The 11,459-nt window shown below is 41.9% G+C and overlaps 2 protein-coding genes across 6 annotated transcripts; one reads left to right on the forward strand and one right to left on the reverse strand.

Annotated features, from left to right (window-relative positions):
• Positions 1–3: 3 nt before the first annotated feature.
• ABRAXAS1 (abraxas 1, BRCA1 A complex subunit) lies at positions 4–9,233 on the forward strand. 5 transcript variants are annotated; one of them, XM_064510328.1, is made up of 9 exons: positions 4–150; positions 1,243–1,333; positions 2,696–2,732; positions 3,661–3,710; positions 5,281–5,474; positions 6,125–6,244; positions 7,041–7,125; positions 7,651–7,762; positions 7,933–9,233. In XM_064510328.1, exons 2-9 carry the CDS (start codon positions 1,307–1,309, stop codon positions 8,358–8,360), a joined length of 1,053 nt encoding a protein of 350 aa, XP_064366398.1. In that variant the 5' UTR covers positions 4–150; positions 1,243–1,306; the 3' UTR covers positions 8,361–9,233. The 5 variants fall into 5 exon arrangements, with proteins under 5 accessions (XP_064366398.1, XP_064366395.1, XP_064366397.1 ...); XM_064510325.1 differs by having other exon boundaries at positions 23–150; positions 3,644–3,710; XM_064510327.1 differs by having other exon boundaries at positions 23–150; positions 3,644–3,710; positions 8,098–9,233.
• MRPS18C (mitochondrial ribosomal protein S18C) lies at positions 9,054–11,403 on the reverse strand. The gene is made up of 6 exons (XM_026112146.2): positions 11,267–11,403; positions 11,107–11,168; positions 10,070–10,153; positions 9,642–9,699; positions 9,260–9,319; positions 9,054–9,178 (listed from the first exon to the last, which is right to left on the reverse strand). The coding sequence occupies exons 1-6, from the start codon at positions 11,331–11,333 to the stop codon at positions 9,102–9,104; spliced, it is 408 nt and encodes a 135-aa protein (XP_025967931.1). The 5' UTR covers positions 11,334–11,403; the 3' UTR covers positions 9,054–9,101.
• Between the last annotated feature and the right edge of the window lie 56 nt (positions 11,404–11,459).

The following is an 11,459-nucleotide window of genomic DNA, read 5'->3' on the forward strand; positions in this document are numbered from 1 at the left end:
CCGCCGGCGGCCACTTGGGGCTCCCTGCCGCCGCGGGGCGGCGCGGCCCGCCATTGTCGGGGCATGGAGGGCGAGAGCACGTCGGCCCTGCTCTCGGGCTTCGTCTTCGGCGCCCTCGCCTTCCAGCACCTCAGCACGGACTCGGACACGGTGCGTGCCGCCGCCGCGGCGGGCGGGGGGGGGGGGGGGGAAGGGGGCCGCGCCCCGCGCAGGGCGACGGCGCGCGGGGCGGGGCCAGGCGCCCGGCCGTTGGCCGTTGGCCGTTGGCGGTTGTCCGTTGGCCGCGCCGCCATGCTGGGCCCCGGCGCCGCCGGGCCTGCAGCGGCGGGAGAAGGGAGGGCGGCCGGGCTGGCTGCCCCGGCTCGGCCAGCCCCCGCTCACGGAGGAGGGAGGGAGGGACGGGCGGGCCCGCCGCCACCGCCTGTCCCCGCTGCTTCCCGCTCCCACCGCGTCTCTCCTCCGCGGCGCGTGTCGCTGCCTGGACAAATTCTCACATCTTTCAGTGTCAAAAATTGCGCCTGCCGCGCTCGTAACTGTGGAGGAAGAGGCTCTCGGCCTCTTCGGAGCGCGCAGGTGTTTTATGCCAGCAGCCATTCCCCCCCGTTACGGCCCTGCAGCCGTTAAAGACGCATGTGTAATTCGGAAATGAAACTGTAGCTGCAGCGAAGTTGCTCGTGCCGTCTCGCCCATGGACGCTTGGCAGTGGTGGTAACCTGTATCATCAGGATCGAGATTCAGGCGCAACTTTGCCTCATCCACGTGCGCTTGCTCTGCGTTTGGGCTGGTTTTTTGTTTGTTTTTACGTTATGCTGTTCCCTTATTATAACGTGTTTCAATTTAGATTGCTTACAGTGCTGAGTAAGGTCAGAAAATTGTTGTTGCTTTTAAAACTGCTAAAAGTCAGTGGCAAAATGTATGGTGCAGGACTAGTAGTATTGCTTCCCTGGAGGATTGGCGAACCTTTTGGCTTCAGCCTTGGAAGTGGATGTTAAAGGTAAAGCCCCAAATTGTTCAATTCTGAATAAAAACAGAGAGAAGGAAGGGAAAACATCTGAGAACGGATCTCAGCTCATTTTCTTAAATGTATTTAAAACAGAATGAGAACATACTCTGTCTAAAAACAGTTGGCTCTGACATTCCCCCCCTGCCCACCCCGAGGACAGACTTTACACTGTTAATATTAGCCATAGAGAAACTTCTTTAAATGGCAATGGTAACTTTTCTTCTCTTCCCCCTATAAAGGAAGGTTTCCTCCTTGGAGATGTGAAAGGCGAAGCCAAGAACAGCATTACTGACTCACAGATGGATGATGTTGAAGTTGTTTATACAATTGGTTAGTCCAGTTTTCTAATACTGTGCTTGGTTTCAGAAAATTACATATATATATGCTTATAGTTCTGAATGTGGGCAGCAAAAACCTTTCTGAAAGTATAATGATACTAGATCTTGAGGTTCACATTGGTGTAAAAAAACAAATGTAAAGATTATTTTATAACAGTCTAACAGCTGGAAAAATATAACAAATTTAATGTAGATATATCTAATAATTTAATGGAAGTACCAGCTCTTGGTCCCTTGAATGACTCCTCTAAACATCTTGTTCCATTAAACATAATTTCTGGCTTAGACTTCCTTTTTGTCTTAGCCATGTCACTTGAACCCTCCTGGATTACATTTGTCCAGGATAAGCCTAGCATATTTCAGTGATGAGAGTTTTAACACATATTTGTTACATAATTCAGTCTTCTTAAATAATGTATGTCAATGCCCAAAACTATTTATGTATTTCCTTGTTGAGCAGATGCCAGAGGTATTTCCCCTTATACTTTCTACAGGATTGGAGATATATTTTACATTATCCCTAAAACAGAAGAATGTGTATGTGTATACACACGCACACATTGATTCCTTTAAAATACAGTCATACAAAAAGAACAGGATGACAGAATACATGCCTTCTTTTTGACCTTTCTGAAAACATGGGGAGAATTTGCCCCTCAGTTTCCAGTTTGACTTTGAGACACAATTAAGGAATAACACTTTTCTCCACAGAGTCTCACTGACAATCTGATCCAGAAATTTGGGGACTTTTTTTGTGAAGTTGATCAAGTTGTGCAGAGTCTCACTATCACATACTCATCAGCAGAGTTAGTTGCTCCGTAGTTGTTTTTAATTCATTTGTGAACATGAAAGTAGTGCAGAATCAGGGCAAAGAAAAGGATCTTGAATGCCATTAACTCAGCTATCATTTTTTTCGTGTCTTATTCTTTATCATTTACCTTGAGGGCTTCTGTTCTCCAGCCTCACCTTTCCAGCTAACAACATCCATGCTTTGCTGAAGAGTGCAAAGTAGTTTTAGTGTTTCATATTACTACTCCTGTGCTTGACAGAAGGGAGGGAAAAACAGTGCTAAATTCAATTTTTCACTTAAACCAGAGAAAGACTTATCCAAAAAGAAACAGCCACAGTTTACATAGGTAGTTTCCCTTTACTTCTGAAGGAAAATTATTACAGATCTTTAAAAAGAAATATTTCTTAACTTTATTTAAGTAGATGTCAATACATTCCATTTTAAGAAATGACATTATATAGAATTCTTCCCTGGCCCTTACAGAGTTAAATTCTAATGATAATCTACAGGAGAATGTATATCTTGAGCAGATGAACCCACAGTAATACTGGTTTCTCTTTTCAGATATACAGAAGCACATTCCATGCTACCAGCTGTTCAGGTGAGGATCCTAAGTAAACAGATATGAAAAATTTGGTGTTAACCCTAATTTTAGCTCTTAAGAATTAAATTCCTATTATTGAGAAAATCACGCAGCTGGAACAATGGATTCTACATCAACCCCTTGAAATTACAAGTGCAAAGTGTCTAATCATGCTCCTATTTTGGTGTTACATGCCTTTTGAAAGATGTTTGTCTATGCATATAGAAATAAATATGGTATACCACACTTTCTATAGAGCTATGCAACCATATGAACTTCAGAACTTAATGTCCACCTGCTGGGAAAAAAAATCCCTAAAAGCATACATTCTGACCTCTCAGCCTCACAAAAAAAAAAAAGAAAAAGAAAAAGGTAGTATCAGCCTGAGGCTTCAAGGTAGGCCAGAAGAAGGAGCAGTTCTTAGTCCTGTGTTAAGAATAGTTTCAACTGTGTTAAGAATAGTTTCAAGGGCTAATACCAAGTCACATCAGAAATAAATACAGCTGTATTTATTTCAGGCTTATACCATACGGGGAAAACCACAACTTGATTTCCACTTGAAAAAAATCTTTCTGAAAATTAGTAAATCCACACTGTCTTAGGAAGTTGTTTCACATCAAACTGAAGACATCTTACTATGTTGTAGTTGTAACTACAGTATAAGTAGATTTTACCTTTAAGTTGTTTGTGTTCCAGTAGCATTGATGGTAGAACAGCACATAGGCTGTACAAGACCACCTACATAATTATTTGAGCAAACAGTCAATAATGACATTAACTGCGCTGACCCACGACAAAGGCTGTGTCAGCACATCTTTAATAGCTTTTTTCTCAGGTTACCTTAAAATAGGATAATTACCAGACCATTTGGCGATAATTATTTGTTAGACCAGCATTTTTTCCCTCTCATTGTTCTAATTCTCTTGTAGCTTTTATAATTCTGCAGGAGAACTGAATGAACCTGCCCTGAAGAAAATATTATCAGGCTGCAAAAAGGTATTTTATTTCTGAACCTAACTCATACCAAGAAGCTGACTCAGGTCTTTTGGGGTGTCTGGGTATCTCTTGTGTCTCATCTGTTGTATATAATCCTTTACATTGCTGGTCAGGACAGTTACCGCTTTCTCCCTGAAGAACAGTATCCATTTAGGGTAATTGTGGACAAGGGTATGCCTATGTGCACATTGCAACTTTATTTTTCCTATTCATTTTTCAAGTGAGCAATTTAAATGCCTCAAAGAGGCTCCAAAGATTTTTAAGCAAGCATCATTTGAGGTAAATTTTCAGCTGAGAGGTTATGCTTTAGCTTAGTCAAATGGCTATGCAACACCTAAAACATACCATCTTCTCTGCAGAAAAGTTTTTCAAAAGGAGGAAAGCAGAAGCTAGAAAAGGATAAATGGTTAAGCAGTGGAACCAAATTTGCAGACTTCCACGTTGAGCACAGGCTTAGAAAACGGGCCAATTCAATACTTTTTTGAAAGAAGTTGTCTTCGTAGCATTACTGGGTTATTGGATGTTTTCAAAGAATCACAGAATGGTTGAGGTTGGAAGGGACCACAGGAGATCACCTAGTCCAACCCCTCTGCTCAAGCGGGGTCACCTACAGCATGTTGCACAGGATAGTGTTCAGGTGGGTTTTAAATATCTCCAGAGAAGGAGACTCCACCACCTCTCTGGGCAACCTGTTCCAGTGCTCTGTCACCCTCACAGGAAAGCAGCTTTTCCTCATCTTCAGGTGGAACTTCCTGGGTTTCAGTTGGTGCCTGTTGCCTCTCGTCCTGTCCCTGGGCACCACTGAGAAGAGTCTGGCCCCATCCTCTTGACACCCTCCCTTCACATACTTGTACACATGGACAAGATCCCCTCTCAGTCTTCTCTTCTCCAGGCTGGACAGGCCCAGCTCTCTCAGCCTTTCCTCACAGGAGAGATGCTCCAGGCCCCTAATCATCTTCGCAGCCCTATGCTAGACTCACTCCAGTAGCGCCACGTCTCTTGTCCTGGGAGCCCAGAACTGGACACAGCAGTCCAGATGTGGCCTCACCAGGGCTGAGGTGGGGGGGAGGATCCCCTCCCTTGACCTGCTGGCAACCCTCTTCCTCATGCACCCCAGGGTGCCATTGGCCTTCTTGGCCACAAGGGCACAGTGCTGGCTCATGGTTAACTTATCCACCAGGACCCCCAGGTCCTTCTCAGCAGAGCTGCTCTCCAGCCTGTGCTGATGCCTGGGGTTATTCCTCCCTAGGTGCAGGACCCTGCACTTGCCTTTGTTGAACTTCAGGAGGTTCCTCTCTACCTGCCCGTCCAGGTCCCTCTGAATGGCAGCACAGCCCTCTGGTGTCTCAGCCACTCCTCTCAGTTTTGTATCATCAGCAAACTTGCTGAGGGTGCACTCTGTTCCTTCATCCAGGTCATCCATGTTTTAGGGGTTTAAAGTCAAGTACCTGCTTGAATACATACCTATCACTACGCAGTTCAAATTCAGGACTTTGTACCAAATCCTACAATATAGCACACAGTGACAGAATGCTTTAAAAGTAACTAATCAGTTTTCTCTTGTCTGCAGAGCATAATAGGATGGTACAAATTCAGACGCAATACAGACCAGACAATGACATTCCGAGAAAGACTTCTTCACAAGAATTTACAGTCACACCTGTCAAATCCAAGCCTTGTCTTCCTTTTATTAACTTCCAGCGTGATGACAGAAAGTTGTTCTACTTACAGACTGGAACATGCTTTACACAGACCACAAGAGGGGTAATTTGTTTGTTCTGTAATTTAAATGGAACAGTTGCACAGCATATGCTATGACTTGGAGCAATTCATTTTTCTTACTCGTTAAGATTGAATTACTGTTAGTGCTGGTTTATTTTACTCTTGAAATTATTACACACTAGAGGAGGTTATTCCTTATACAGTAAAGCCCTTCTTACAGGCAGGGTTGAAACCCTTCCCCTAGGGCCTTTATAACCACCTGCAGCAGCAGTGTATGCAGGCAGAAACTGTCACTTCATTTATACATAAGTGATCAAGAACAGTTACTGTGCAAGTCTTATTCACAATAGCAAATCTGTGTGTGTAGTGTTCAGGTTTATACTCTTTAAAGTGTTAAAAGTCGGGGCAGCTTTCAGTTGACTTCATGGAGGTATCGAGACAGGCTGAGTAGAGAAAGTTTAACAAGGGAGTATTGTATCCAGAAGCAGGGGAAAGTCCTGCAGAGGCATGCCTGAAATTTGTAACCTCTTCTGAAGTTTGCTTTGCTTAGCCCCGTCAGTTGTCCTAGTTAAATACTTGGAGTTTAGCAGGAATTATACTGAGAATCTGTGATGCCTAACAAACTTTTTTGCTACTGTTGAGAGAACTTTTGAATGTTAATATAGTGTGGTTTCATACTTCTGCTTTTTAAGTCTTTTTCAGAAAGTTCCTCTGGTGGTTACTAACTTGGGTATGGCAGAACAGCAGGGCTACAGAACAGTGTCTGGTTCCTGTATATCTGCTGGCTTTGTGAGAGCTGTAAGACAACACAGGTACAATATATGCCCTCTCTACTGATAGCCTGTAGCTTTCACACAAGTTATGAGAAAACTAGTTTATCACCATTCAGTCTCAAGTAGAATAATGTAAACTAAGTGACATTCTACCTGAATTACTTTGATACAGACAGTAAATAACCATCATAACCATATGGCTTAACAAATGCAACAGTTCTGTAGAAGTAACTTAACTATCATGAATGTAAATCAGATCTTTTCCCCCACACACAAGAAAATCTTGGTTTTTGCTATCTAGCTGAAGTCTCCAAAGCTCAACTACTTCAGCAAATGCTACATACCCTGCTCAATTTGAGCTATTGGCAAATTTTTGACTTGAACTAGGTACTTGGAAAGTAATCAGTCATAACTTTCACTGATAACAGGAGTCTGAACATAGGCATCTAGGGCTGAGCAACCCTACAATATCATGTATCCAGAGGGATACCTGTCATGTGGACTAGGGGATCCAATGTATCAGTTCCATCCTCAGTCAGCTGAATCCCATCCAGACTGTCAAGAGCAGTGCATACAAGATTTCTTACTGAAAACTAAAGCCCCAGTTTTTCTTTTCCCTTCTACTTTTATTGGTTGGCCAGTAAAGTCAGTTTCCCTTCTAGTCAGTTTTCCACATTACTGCCACAAGATGAGCTTTAGTAGTGTAGCTTAGTTAAGGATAGCTAATTTTAGATAAGAACAACCAAGAAACTTGAAATGCTTTTCTACATTATAGCTCCTAAGTAAGCACTGGGATCATTAATTTTCAATTATACAATTGATTCTTTGTCTAAAGGTCAGATTTCTTTTATGAAGATGGATCTTTACAAGAGGTTCATAAGATTAATGAAATGTATGCCACCTTGCAGGAAGAACTGAAGGTAAGTCAGGCTTACCTACTTTTACAGATATTTTCACTAGTATTACAAACAGACATCAAGCAAAGGCTGAAAAATCCTGCACTAAATGAGACGTAAGCCTAGTGTCTTAGAGGGGGTACAAAGACAAATGAGTTTAGTGGACAGCCACCAAACAGTAAGCAAGAGTTCTCAAAGAGGAAGCTGTAACACTGTGCAAGACAGCCTTTGCCCAAATGGAAAGGTAAGTTTATTAACAGAATTGCAAAGAATATCTAAGAGGATTATCTAGGGAGTACTGTCTGTAGTTCATTCTAGCTCTTTGGGAGAAGAGAAAAGAAGTAAAGATGTCTTACACCTCACTCAAGGCAGAGTTAGAGTTCCTAATCTCAAAAAAAAAAAAAAATCCAGTCTAAAAGTCACTGCAGCTTTTTAATACTCTTAATTTTAAAAGCTGGGAACAAAGTATCTGTAAACAGCTTGCTATGAGGTTAAATTCACAAATTCTGTGAAAACAGCTGATTTGATAGAACGGACTTGTCCTTGCAGAACATAAGCTCTACTGTAGAGGTCAGTGAACGATCTGTAGAGAAGCTCTTAGCAGAAGTGAGCCAGTTAAAAGAAGAAATAAAGAGAAAAAAGCAACGTAAAGACTCTGTGGGTAAGTTTAATAAATCCAATGCTGGTCTCAGTAAAACTTGCACAGTTAACTTCACCAAGAGTAACAAGAACAAAGCTCTTTGAAAAGCCCTGCCAGAGCTTCTGATGCAACCAAAACAGTACTGGTAAGAATGCGCAAGCAGGACTGAAACTCTGACCTTTGTTTTTCAGGAGAGGACAAAAGTCACCCAGGAGAGCCAAAGGAGAATGTTTTCCTTTGTCAGGCTTTGCAAACATTTTTTCCCAATTCTGGACTGCAGACATGTATTGTTTCCTTAAAAGGCAGCCAGATATTTAAGAACTGCTGTAACACTGACCATAATATTAATGTTGTAGACAAACTGACTCTCATGGTAGAGGAAAGAGACTTCACTGAAGCTGAAACAAGACCATTAACCAAGCGTAAGGTCAGAGGGACCACAGCAGGACCAAAAGCATTCAAGAAATCAAGATCACTGCAGCTTCACCAAAAATTACTTCGAGACCAAGAGGACAGTGACCAGGAAAGGAAGCTTACACTGAGCAGTACTGAAACTGATGAGGAGGTGTTAGAAAAACTGAAGGATGCAGCTGAATATCCACACTCTCCCACTTTCTGATCACTTAGCTTAGTTATTTGTCCAGATGACTACAACTGCACCAAAAGCTACTGCTCGGATGTTAAAACTGTCTCCTATCAATTTTAGTACTGCAGGGATAAAACTGACATACTGAATTTGTGAAGTATATACTTACTTTGAAATGCATGAATCCTGTTTGGCATATGCAGAGCAGAGTCCAGATCTCATTTCCTCATTCTGCCTTCCAGAGCTAAGTCTGTTCTCTCTCTCAGGGTTTAAATACTACACTAGTAGGGTGTAAGCAGTGATACATGTCACATACTGCCTCAGAGTGATACAACTTCAAGCTACTGCTGAAAAACAGTATTATGCCTTGGATAAGCCTCTTCTCAGCAGGTGTTACCAAGAGCATTGAGTCAACCCAGGTAACATAAGAGGAGCAGAAATCACCACAATTGACATATTTCCACCTGTTCTTAGATATCCAGTACTCCATAAGCTTCCCCCCGCTTCCAATCCAACAGGGGAAGAACAGGTGTTTCACTTTGAACTTTAGTGAAACCTCCTAACAGGACAAATGTCCAAACAGTCCTACAGTTAAGGATTTTGCTACAATATGTAGATGTCAGACTTCAACAACAGAGATTTAACACTCCATAAAGAAATTAACATATCTGCTTCCACCAGTGATGTTTTATGCCAGCCAAGCACATTTTTGGTAAAAAGTCTATAAACAGTAATTAAAATATAGTTTTATTGGTCATTTCTTTACAGTGCATATTACTCTGGATACTTGACATTACAGATCTTGGGGTCCATAAGAAATGATGGGTTCTTAAACATAACTGGCATAAATCCTGTAAGAAAAGATTGAGGTTTTTTTTATTAATAAAAGATATACTTGACTTACAAGAGACTCAAATTATAATCATACTTACCAAATACATGAGCTCTTTTAATAGCTTTTGCAACCTCTTTCTGTTTCTTGTTACACAAACCTGTGTAGAGAAAACATTTTTAGCCCCTACCTGCACAATAACCAAATAGTTTAAGGGATGAAAATATTACTATTTCTAACTTTTTTTTAAAGTCTTCCTAGAAAATGCATGTCTGCTTATACAAACTGTTAAGCTATAGAAAAAGCATATAATTATGGAATATTTTCATTCCAGGATTAAGAAGGTTACCAAGAACAGTATTTTTCAAAAATGTATACAGCTGTTAGTCACTTTCAGAAAGCTAGCTGATACGAAATTACTTGACTCATAACACCCTTAACACTGACTGAGCAACACTGAATGAGTTAGGTGTTATACTTACCTGTTATGTGCCTGCCATAAATGCGACCAGTATGTGGAGAAACAAACTGTGACAGAAGCTATTAAAAAAATAAGGTCAGTGTCAGTTTCTAAAAAGTTTTAGCTTTTATTTAAAACTGTTTTCACTCTAGTACTACTATATTTTCCTTTAGGACTCTGGTCAGGTCAGGTCATTTTTTAAGGAGAACTAAGTTACTTGTACTAGGAGTGAGCATTGAGTAAATGACAGTTATAACAAACATATAGGATTACTAGGTTGAACAGGTTGTCACATTTACATTATTTATTACACTTACCCACACATTGTCACTATTACACCTAGCCTTGAATTCTTCAGTTGCTTTTCTTGGACTTTCCACCCTCCACTTCAACACAGTAAACCTAGAGTCACCTTGACTATTTAAGCACAGGTATTTTAAAGAAACTCACCTGCACATTCTTGTAGTCTACATTTATTCCACATAAGACACATTTTCTAGGAGGCTCTTTATAGGGATTCTCCATTTCTATTGGCTGAAATTAGAGAACTATTAACATTTCAGTTTTGCAACATCAGTATTAGAGAAATTTTAAAGATTTAGTACAATGACAAAAAGCCTGCTTACATACGGTCCTCGAGCACACTGATTCCTAGCACGCCAAGTGAAAATTGTTTCCTGGCACTACAATGCAGCCCTTTTTATCCTAAGGAAAGTGACAACTCACATAGGACTTAGGGCATATATGTCTGATGAGAACAAACCTAAAAAATCCCCAAACCCACCAGTAGTATCCACTCACTGCAGCAATCAAGAACATTCAACTTAAGCACCCCAAAGAGCAATAAGGATATAGAGAAACCTGCAGTAATTAGTGAGTGTTATCTGCCTATTTGGGAGAGCTTTCTTTTAAAGTTTAACTCCCCTCAAAAAAGAGAGGAATTCCCATGCACTAGCACACTTTTTAAAGGATATTTTCAGAGGTTTCTGGAGCTCTGGAAAGCTCCCCTCAGAACACACCTGGCACCAAGTTAGAGCAGCAATAGACAAGGAAGAAAGTTAATTCTTCCAGTAATATGAATACAAGCTGCACATAGAAATATTCTTCGTAAAAAAAAATTGTTACCAATATAGGGAAGGAAACTCAACAGCCACACCTAGCAAGCACTTCAAAGTCTCTTCTCAACCACCTGCAGGAATCATGTAAACACACAGCTCTACAGGGAGAGCACATTTGAAAGGCCAAGACATTGCACTGTATCTAGTTTGGTCCTTCCTAAGTGCTACTGCATAGTAATTTCCTTGAGCACTAACTTCCAGGTCTGCAAGAAACTATTATTTCACTACAGTATTGCTTTGTCCTAGGACACTGAGATACTTAAAGAGTTTTTGCAGGTTTCTCTACTACTTCACCAGATGCCCTCCAGGTGGAAAGCTACAATCAGCCTTAGAAGAGCCAGCAGAGATGCACTTCAGAGCTAGCCTTACGTGATCCGACTTGAGCGACACTTCCTCCTGCCGTGAGCTGCATCTCCTTCCCCACAGCACCGCTACAGCACAAAACCAAGACACAACAGAGTCACCACCAGGCGCAGGCTTACGCGACCCCACGACGCGAACGGAGACGACGGCAGAGAAGGGAACAGACCGGCAGGGAACCGCGGCCGCAGCGTGCACAAGCCCAGCGTCCTCCCAGCCACGGCGAGAGCCGCCATGACCCAACTCTTTCCCCCCCCGTCGCGCAGAATAACCGTCACTTCCGGCAAGGCACCCCACTCTAACGTCACGTACCACTGCGTAACTACCACCTAAATGGGCTCGCAGCCTGTCCCTCTTAAGGC

This window comes from Dromaius novaehollandiae, chromosome 4 (assembly GCF_036370855.1).
Source record: "Dromaius novaehollandiae isolate bDroNov1 chromosome 4, bDroNov1.hap1, whole genome shotgun sequence".
Taxonomy (NCBI): Eukaryota; Metazoa; Chordata; class Aves; order Casuariiformes; family Dromaiidae; genus Dromaius; species Dromaius novaehollandiae.